The sequence below is a fragment of the Eufriesea mexicana genome, unplaced genomic scaffold (genome assembly GCF_001483705.2).
Source record: "Eufriesea mexicana isolate 0111107269 unplaced genomic scaffold, ASM148370v2 scaffold1457, whole genome shotgun sequence".
NCBI lineage: Eukaryota > Metazoa > Arthropoda > Insecta > Hymenoptera > Apidae > Eufriesea > Eufriesea mexicana.
This window is the reverse complement of record NW_016909557.1, coordinates 335193-345557: the sequence shown is the minus strand read 5'-3', so window position 1 is coordinate 345557 and position 10365 is coordinate 335193. Positions and strand designations below refer to the sequence as shown.

Sequence of the window (10365 nt, the reverse complement as noted above, 5' to 3'; positions counted from 1 at the left end):
CAGGGAAAACGTAATTTGTATTGGCATCTAGTTTCTATGCAACTAGAGTCTTTTCTATTTGTATTAAAACATGTAATATGTACATCCGAAGCACAGTCAAAACTATCAATTTATAATTTGCATTTAGTTACTAATATGAAGTACCGTATTACGTTTATGCGTTACATGATTTAGTAACGAACTCTGTTACATTAAAAATATTTTTCTAAGTTATTACAGGAATGCAATTTTGATATCATGAATAAATTTTTATTTCATTTTTCACCTATAACATCGAATAACAAAATGATATAGTTTTATATATTAGTTTATAAAAGATATAAAGATAATCCTGATTTTTTATTAAACAAAACTTTTTCTCAAGATGCTTAAAATTGAAATATGGTTTTTGTCAAGTCATCGAAAGATGTTCCAATGTTAACAAATATTACATCTTAATTTATTTTATATTCTTTAAGTTCATTAGCCACGCGTAAACTTTAATCTGTAATTCAGAAATATGTTCTCTAAAAATTAAAAAAATCGAAAAATAAATTTACTAGTAGGATATATTTAAATGTAAAGAAAATTTGAATATACGAAAGAAATATATTAAGCCAAGGGAGATAATTAGTTTGATAAAAAAAAGTAATTGAAGTCGACGAATATTTGCATTTACCAACATAGCAAATATGGTTTAAGTACATACTTTAAAATTTGATATATCTTTATCTAAGCTTCATTTTTTAAATAAAATACAAATTACAGGATTACATCATTATTTTTCTCCATGACTGGGCAACCGTGTTCTAAATAATTTAATCTGATGTTCAGAGTTTGAGAAATATTTGGTCCAACTTTTAAATGTTTACATTAAAAATCACATACAGAATTTCGTTTTTAATTACCCCCCATCTTCTGTTAAAAATTTTTTGTTTTAGAAAAATTTGAAATTTGACAGGTAATCAGGTAAATACGTTGTTAACTAAAACTAAAATAGCATTTTTCTACAATTACTTATTTATTACTGGATCAATTTTATGCGTTAATTCTTGTGCGAAGGTTATTCCATTTATTTCTATCTAACCTAAAAATTCAGATTTTAACGAAGGTTTGTGTATGCATAAAGCATAACGAGTTTCACTTGAAGTAATTTATTTATCAGCACAAAATGACATTAACAGGGATTATCACGGATTAAAGTTTAAACAATTTTTTTATTTCTTGAACGAGATCTTACAGAGAGAAATTTTTACTGTAAAGTGCACTTGTGATTGGTAATAGCACTAAAAATTAAACATATTTTATTTGAAAAACTTCGCTCTCGCACCACTATACAATTACATTTAATAAAATCGAGATCGGATTGTAAATTCGAGTGATGATTTCACCTACGTGAAGTGATATCTGTGAATAAAAAATGATTGATCCACGTGTAATTCGTTATGCCTCGTGTACACGTATATTTCTATTAAAATCGGAATTTTTAAGTATTCTCTCAAAATACATATATTGTTCGAATATTTTTGTGAGCTACTGTATATCTTACTAAAAAATAAATTATATTAATATATGTCGTATTTATATAATATTTTACATTATCAAGTATTGATTTGGAATATTAAATAATGTTGTAATTTTATAATACGATTGTAAAGAACTTCGTTATTTTTGAAAAAGTAGTCTACAGATGCAGAGAGGTTTTGTTAGGGCATACATTTTGTAAATTTAATAATAAGCAACGTATTTGCGAGACAAAACATGCAATTGCCAAATAGTTCAATGAGGGCGCTCGCGTATAGACAACACTACATATAGTCGATGATTGACATTAGAAACATGTAAACATAAACTGGGTCTACCTTAGATTGAATAAATACTTCTTAAAATTGATGGAAGAAGAAAACTTTTGTATTGACTTTGATATTAAACTTAGATATTAAAGTATTAAATTATTTTAATGTAATTTAATAAAGTAATTTAATAAAGTAAAACTGATTTAATCCTAGGAAAATATATTTACCTCTAAAAATGATATCCATTAGTAGTTAGTAAAGTTGAATGTAAACAGAAATATAAAAATGTTTATAAACTTAAAATGATATTATAAACGAATATTTAATATAATAATTGATTTTTTATTATTTACATATTACCTACATTACAAATGGCTCTAAAATTAAGTTTGGACAAAATAGTCACTGTTTTAACAAATATAATTCTTACACTGTACTCTTAGCATTTCATAGTGTATATAAAATATAAATACTATATATATATATACCATACAGTGCTGGACTATAAATATATATATATATATATATATATATATATATATATGTATACGTATATGTATATGTATATGTAATAATGCTTGGTAAATGGAAAAAGTCAGAAGTCAGCGTTATATTGTAACTGCATAGGTTACCTATTTTTCTTCGGAAACTGATTCAAACTGCCAGATAAAGAAAGACAAAAAATATAACGAGAGAAAGCAAGATAAATATTGTGTATCGAATAGTGACAGTTGAAATCTGATACTTTAATGAGACATTATCATTAGAAAAATTTAATTTTTTACAATTTTTGTTATTTTTGTGTAAAAATGGTATTAATACATTGTTGGGCGTCTTTCAAATAAAATAAGTGCAAATATGATATAAAGAAATATTAATTATATTAATTAACGTAATTTCAGCAATAAAATAGTTGATTTATGTGCCTTTGTCATCTCTTTGTACTATATCTATCTTCTTTCCCTTGGTTTTACCGATCCTCCCTCTTTGTCAACTGTATCACATATGCAATAGGTTTCACTGATTCTGAGTTCAAAACATCGAGTAGTGGAAAAAGAGTGAGGATGCTCCTTTACAATTTAACCAAGCAGATTGCATTACAATGTAACCCAGTATTAGTGTATGCTATTATAATTATTACATACACCTGAATACAGTAACCTTTCATACTTTAACAAAGGGTATTATAAAGATTACTATATTCAATTCAAAATTTATATAAATTACAATTATTCAAAATTATATACTAGTATAAATGTATGCGTGTTTATAATGTATTTATTATAAACATTCAGGTTCAGGTTTAACTTCACCTGTGTGCTTGAGGACTAAGTATGCCACATCCATAACTAATCCATTAACATCATCTACATTTTCACATTCTGCATATATTCGTACTATATCTTCAGTTCCTGATGGTCTACAAATAAAAATTTAAATTATATAATTGTTATAAATCTTATTAACACTATGTCGACCGGTGGCTCCACATTGGTGCCATATGCAAATTATTGAGCAAGCTCCGGTGGCTCCACGTTGGTGCCATTCGGAAATTATCGCGTAAGCGCCAATGGATCTATTGTAGTATTCAAAATTGTAGAACGAAAGCTAATATTGCGTGTTCTGTTTAACTAACAGAACGAGTAGTAAATTACAGACGTAGCAACTTTATGTTTTCATAAAAGCCTATGCCCTTCGACAATAGCAAACGGAAGAGAAGACACAATTATACGTGATGAGTGCGTGGACATCTTGTCTGATGTTCCATTCGAATTTGAGGATTGTGAGGAACTAGGAGACATTACGTCTTCAGAAAAAGAAAATGGGGTAACATCTTCGGATGAATCTGAAATACATAGACGAAGAATTCGGCGAACACTACCGTTGCCAAGTGATGCGGAAGAATCAGACGAAGATAAGAGTAGAGAGTGGTCAGATTTTGATTTACCAAGAAACAATAATGCATTCGAAGGATCTTCGGGTCCTAACGTATTTCCTAGAGATGCACAGAATATCGAGGATGTCGTGGAATTATTTATAGGGAACGACTTATTTGAATGTTTAGTACCGAAACGAACAGGTACTACGATCAAAATTCCACCAGGAGGAAGCTCGATAAAAAAAGTGCAAAATTTTTCGATGTTACGGTAGATGAACTAAAAAAATGGTTTGGACTGATTATTCTTATGGGAATCATTAAAAAACCAAGGATGGACGATTATTGATCGACGAATCCACTATTGGAAACACCAATATTTGGCAAAACGATGTCTCGCAATAGATTTCATCAGATATTATCGTTTTTACATTTCTCGGATAATAGTAATATACCTGATAATGTCGACCGACTCTTCAAAGTACAAGGTATAATTGATTATTTCACAAAAAAATTTCAAGAAAACTTTAATCTTGGTCAGAATATTATAATCGATGAAAGAATGATACCATGGCGTGGACGATTGAATTTTAAAGTTTATAACCCATAAAAAATTACGAAGTATGGTATACTTGTCCGGATGCTGTGCGATTCCGTTACGGGATATATTTCGCATTTCAAAATATACTTAGGCATTAAAAAACCTTTAAAGGATACAGTGATAAAACTATTGAAAAATGCTGGTAGAAAATGGCATCACCTGTATACACGGACAACTACTATAACAGTGTGGAACTTGCGAAAAATTTGCTTACGAAGAAAATTCGGGTTTGTGGAACGCTGCGGCAGAACAGGGGATTACCGGCAAAATTGAAAAACTCCAAACTAAATGTATTTAAAACCAAATATCAACGAAGAGGAGAAGTACTCGCGCAAGTATAGAAAGTATCGAAGACAAAAATGATAAGAACAATTTCTACCATACACAATGCCAATTTAGTTGACACAGAAAAAAAATGCAGAAAAACCAATAGTACGATTAAAAAACCCGCATGTATTTTGGATTACAATGAATATATGAAGGGAGTAGATCGAGCTGATCAATTTCTGAGCTATTATCCTATATACAGGAAAACCATAAAATGGTTAAAAAAAGTGGCGTTATACTTCTTTAATTGCGCTTTATACAACGCGTTCGTACTGCGACAACATTATAATACAGAATCCAAGAATCTCCACTTTCATGATTTTTTATTTAAAATATGCGAATCGTAGATGAAAGATCATTCACCTGTTGGTGAAGCGAACTTGGAGGTCCCTAGTACATCGCTTGCTTCCAGTCGTGATTCGATCAACAGACTTTCCGGCCACATAAAGGAACACCAGCTGATACGTATTTCAGAAACCAACAACCGAAAACGCAGAAGGTGTCATGTGTGTTATAAAAACAAAAAAATTAGGAGAACTAATTTAATGTGTAAATCTTGTGGAGTTGCGCTTCACCTTGGAGATTGCTTTGCTTCGTTTCATTTAAAAGATAAATACTAAGTATCCAACAAAATATAAATAAATAGATAAACATATAATACAAAAAAATCTTGTACTTATTTACATATGTATATCCTCATAATTTCGAGAAAATAGAGGGACAGGATTGAGACATGGGAACTGACAATAAGATTAGTAAACAAGAACCTCGAAAAACCGCCGGCGATAAGCGAAATGATGTAAGTCAGTTCTACCGGCGCGACACGAAAAAGTCTAGATTAGACGTGCGGACGGCATAATGTTAATAATAACTTTTTATCATTTTTATGGATTTATAGTGTTATAAATGTTAGTTGAAGATTTTGTTTCCACAAACATAATTTCATTTTTACTTTCTAATATTAAATATTGTAATATTTTCTGCAACAATATACTGAAAATTTGCTAATATTTTATATTAAAATTGCAATTTAGTTAAAGAGTTTTAATAACTATTATACATAACAAAAATTATATGTTACCTTACAAATGATCGTCCTTTGTTATATTGTGATACTAGTTCATCAATTTTATCTTGTAATCCTTCAGGTGATATACATTGTCTTTCTGCATTAGTTGTTTTTATAACACTTTTATCATGAACTTTTACTTTTAATTGTTTATTTGGTAAGTCTTTGTACATTCTTTCCCATTCTATAATATTCCAACCTTTCTCATGTAATATTGTTTCTACTAATAACATAATACTAAAAGCATCCCCAACTGTCTGGTTAATCACATCTATTATATTTACTAATTTAGAAACAGCTGCTTTCTCATTTGCAGATAATCTGTAATATATACACACGTGTATGTGTGTGTGCGTGTGTGTATGTGTATGTGTCTATACAGATATATTTCTTTTAAATAAATATTTTTTAACGAAGAAGAAAAATATCTCAGATATTTTAATGTTTCAACAGAAATATTTTAATAATAGACTTTGTATATACAAAAGTTTTTTAAAAGTCGTAATTACGACAGACTTTTAGCATCTAAATTTTTAAAGTATATTTCAAAAAAATATAAGTCATACTGTAAGAAAATTATGATATAATTTGTACACTGTTTTTTTGTACTTTGAATTGGTATGAAAATATTTTAGTTATTGAAAAATTATTTTCAGAAATGATCTTAAAACGTTAATTAGATATTTCATACTATATTGAATAGTAAAAACAATTAGGCCATGTCATAATAAGTAACTTATAATGAAACATTGAATAATTTTATATAAACATGTAACTCGTTTAGACTATTACATATAAATAAATAAAATGTAATGGATGTTAATTACTGTATATAGTTTACATAAGCACTATTGTGAGTTTAACATGTTTTAAAGTGATATAAAGTTAGAATGTTAATCAATGTAATATAATATAAATTTAAAACGAATTTTTTTCATTCTTAAGTACTATTAGCAGTAGTTTACAAAAAGTTTAAGTTCTTTTAAATATTCAAAATGTAATAGAGATTCCCGTGTCCGTACTCCCATTATCTGAATACCCTAATATATGGACGTTCTGTTATCCGCACATTTTGTAACGATGTTTACATACATGATACAATGTTTTTAGATGTATATAAATACTCTCCTGTGTTTGACCGGTTAAATATAATCATATCAGTAAAGTCTAAAAAAGAGCACCCAAAAGCAACGATGAGGCCGTGCCTTCACACGTTCTTACAATAAAAAATTTATATGACTTAGAAGCTAAAAAAGCCATTTTGTTCATTCTTATTTGAATAAATAAAGTTTAATGTAAAATAAAGGGTTGTTTTATTATCCGAAAATTTCAATATCTGACCACTTTTGTCCCCCTATTAGTTCGGATACAGAAGTCTCTACTAAATCAAACAAAATTTAGTAATAGTAAATTCATAATGAGTTAATGAACTAAATCAGAATTGAAAATTAATCAGCAGTTTTTAAAATATCAATTATTTTAAACTTACGACTATAAACTACAGATGGTTATAAAAGATAAATAATTTACGACCTCACTGTGTTTCCCGAACTAACTATACATTTATGTATTCATACAAAATGAGTTATATATACCGTTGCAAGTAAACATCTACAAAATAAAATCAAATATTGAAAAACTATCTTTTGAAATTTTCATTTAAATTTATTTATGTTTTTTTATAGTATGTCACAATATACTCTTTATGTCACTGCACGCTATTATTACAGTAGTGAAAAAATCATCATAACTAAAGCAACATTATTTGTATTCCTTTATAACTATTCCTCATAATTACTTTGTATGATAATGATTGATGATTATGTATTATAATATGTAATAGTAGGGCAATATAATAATGAAACGCAAATATTACTATTCACATATATATAAAAAAACTTACTCTGGATTTCTAACAGTATTTTTAATTGCTTCAATAACAGTTTCTTTAAAAAGTACAGTTCCATGACCATTTGCTTCAAAATATATTCCTATATCAAATTCTTGTGCTTTACTGTGAAGATATTTAATACCAGTTGATACACAAGCAATTGGAATTTGCTAAAATGATAAAAATATAAATATAAATATAAATTTAATAGTTATTCATATTATAAAAAGATACTAATATTTCAAAATTCTATTGTGTAACTAAATATAAATATACACACCAATATATTTGAAAGATAATCTGTAGAACCACCATTAGCATATGCTGTTTGTACTAAACCAAGCTGAAATGATAAACGACTTTCTTGTAAGAGTTCTTTAAAATATTCAGCAATAAGTGCTGCTACTCGATCACCATCCAAAAGATGAAATTTATCTTTTTCGTCTAAATAAAAATAAATTATTCTGTCTGCATCACCATCTACAGATGCACATCTAACATTTGGTTTGTTAGGAAAATTGACAGGTGGAACTTGTTGAACTTTGACATAATCAGCCCCACACTAAAATAAAATATTTAACTAAGATACAACAATATTTATTTTTAATTAAGTCAAACTATTTTAGAAACAAAGTATACCATATAATTTAATTCTCCATTTCCATCATTGTACATATTGACTGTAATCGTTGTTCCTAGATAATCTTGTAATTTTTTCATAACAATACCTCCAACACCATTAGCAGCATCTAATGACAATTCTGCAGTATATTGTCCATTATTAGTTTTATGTCTTAGACGTTTAAATGCTTCTGATAACTTTACATAATAACCATGTAATGTGGGTTCACCATAACTGCCATTTGTGTTTATACATACAACAAGATAATGTAATTGAGGGGTTGTGACTATACCAAAATTTTGCACAATTCCATTTAAAGCTATTATTCCAGTAGTAGCAGCATCTAATAATGCATGACTGCTTTCTCTAGTATCTCTACCAGTTATCACACGTGCATCTATAGACATATCAACATTTTGTTCTTTTATGATATGCTTTATTGTAGAGACTAAATTTGAATCATCTACATTAGCTAAATTAGTAGCTATATGTTCCCAAGCTGCTTCTAACATTTCACCAGCAGGATCTATAAGTTTCACTCCATTATCAACTTCCCAGTTATGACTTGCCGTAATCATTAAACCAACTGCAGCTACAGAAAAATTAATTTTTTAAAATCAAACATCAAAAATAAAACATATGATAAGTAATATAAAATATACAAGTGTGTACTATGAAATTTTGTTTAAACTTACCATTTTTAACTTTAGATCTTAATACTGCTAATAATCCCATCCTATATAAGACATGTCCAAGAACATCTGCTCTAATAAAAAATTGTAAAATATATAAAAATTATTTATACAAAATGTTCTACCTAATTCAATAATTAGTTGAGAATAAGGAAAGATATTATCGTATCAAATTAAATAATATCATAAGACAAAAAATGAATATTGAATTATCTTTTAAAATAATTATTTTTAGCAATAATATATACCTTTAATATAAAAATTAATATTTTTACTATAAATGCCAAAACCAACTTTTTGTATTTATTAATTTTTAAATAAATTAATAACTGATCCATAAACACTAATAGTATATTCATTTTTTCATAGGAAGGCAAAGTGAGTTTTGCTATTATATATAGAATATATATAAAATGTAAGGTCATTATATATTTTCATTTAACCAATATAATAATTTTAAAAAATTGAAATTATAAATTCATTATAGTGTAAAAATAATATACTTACTTTGTTCTAAAACCAGCTGTACCATATTGAATATTGCCATTATATTTTTTTACATATTTGTCATTAAGGATATTGTCTACTCGCGAAAAGTCCATCGTATATATATTTTTTGTTTAAAAAAATATGAATAAAAATTATTTTCACTTGTGCAATAACAGCTGCTATTACCGTATGGATTAAATGTCATAAAGTGAAAGTAGAATCACAAACTATAGTGTAGTAAGACTACAATTCTGCAAAATCAAATAATTTAAAAAACAATAAAAATAATTTTTTAGAAATTCAAAATTTACTTTAATATATATTACAAAATATCACAATAAAAATATACTAAATGTTTTATCTAAATGGTGAACCATTTAACCTTATTCATTGACTTTTTTTAAATATTTTACTAAAGTGAAAAAAAGCACAGATTTCTTAACAAAAATTTACATTACATTGTATTTATTCTATTTCTAACTTTTACCGTGATATACATACATTTGATACAAATAGTATATCACCCCTTATCACATATTAAAAATATAATATTATCCTTATCAGACAGAAGAATTTATCTATCTAGTTTTATTAAATTAAACTGATTAAATTTTTTTTTAAATATCTTTGTTTAAGTTAATATCTCAAATTAAAACAACAAATTATGTTGTCCTTATATCCCTAAATATTTTTATATTTATAAATTTTATTTTTTGTATTTAAACAAATTAATTACTTTAGTTAATTTTTTTATAAAATGTAATAAAACAAATTAATTAAATTGAAATGGGAAAAGTAATATAAAATAATAGATTTTGTACTTATGACACAGGTACAGCCAGAGTTCAATGTCATAGTATCAATCGTTTTTGAAAGCTAAGATCATATAGTAATGATTGTTCAAATAGAGGTTGTTCAGAATTTTGTTTTACTTTACAATCTGTGGATTGGTCCACAGATTTTGCAGTTTTCTTAAATTTTTTTTTGCAAAAAAATAACTAAAGAACATTTTTCAAATTCTTC

General features: G+C 27.1%; 1 protein-coding gene across 1 annotated transcript; it reads right to left on the bottom strand.

The window, feature by feature from the left end:
- Window positions 1-2608: 2608 nt before the first annotated feature.
- nst (phosphoglucomutase 3-like protein nst) lies at window positions 2609-9490 on the bottom strand. Its single transcript, XM_017901046.1, has 7 exons — window positions 9361-9490; window positions 8857-8927; window positions 8179-8753; window positions 7820-8101; window positions 7552-7709; window positions 5661-5969; window positions 2609-3195 (listed from the first exon to the last, which is right to left on the bottom strand). Exons 1-7 carry the CDS (start codon window positions 9453-9455, stop codon window positions 3057-3059), a joined length of 1629 nt encoding a protein of 542 aa, XP_017756535.1. The 5' UTR covers window positions 9456-9490; the 3' UTR covers window positions 2609-3056.
- Between the last annotated feature and the right edge of the window lie 875 nt (window positions 9491-10365).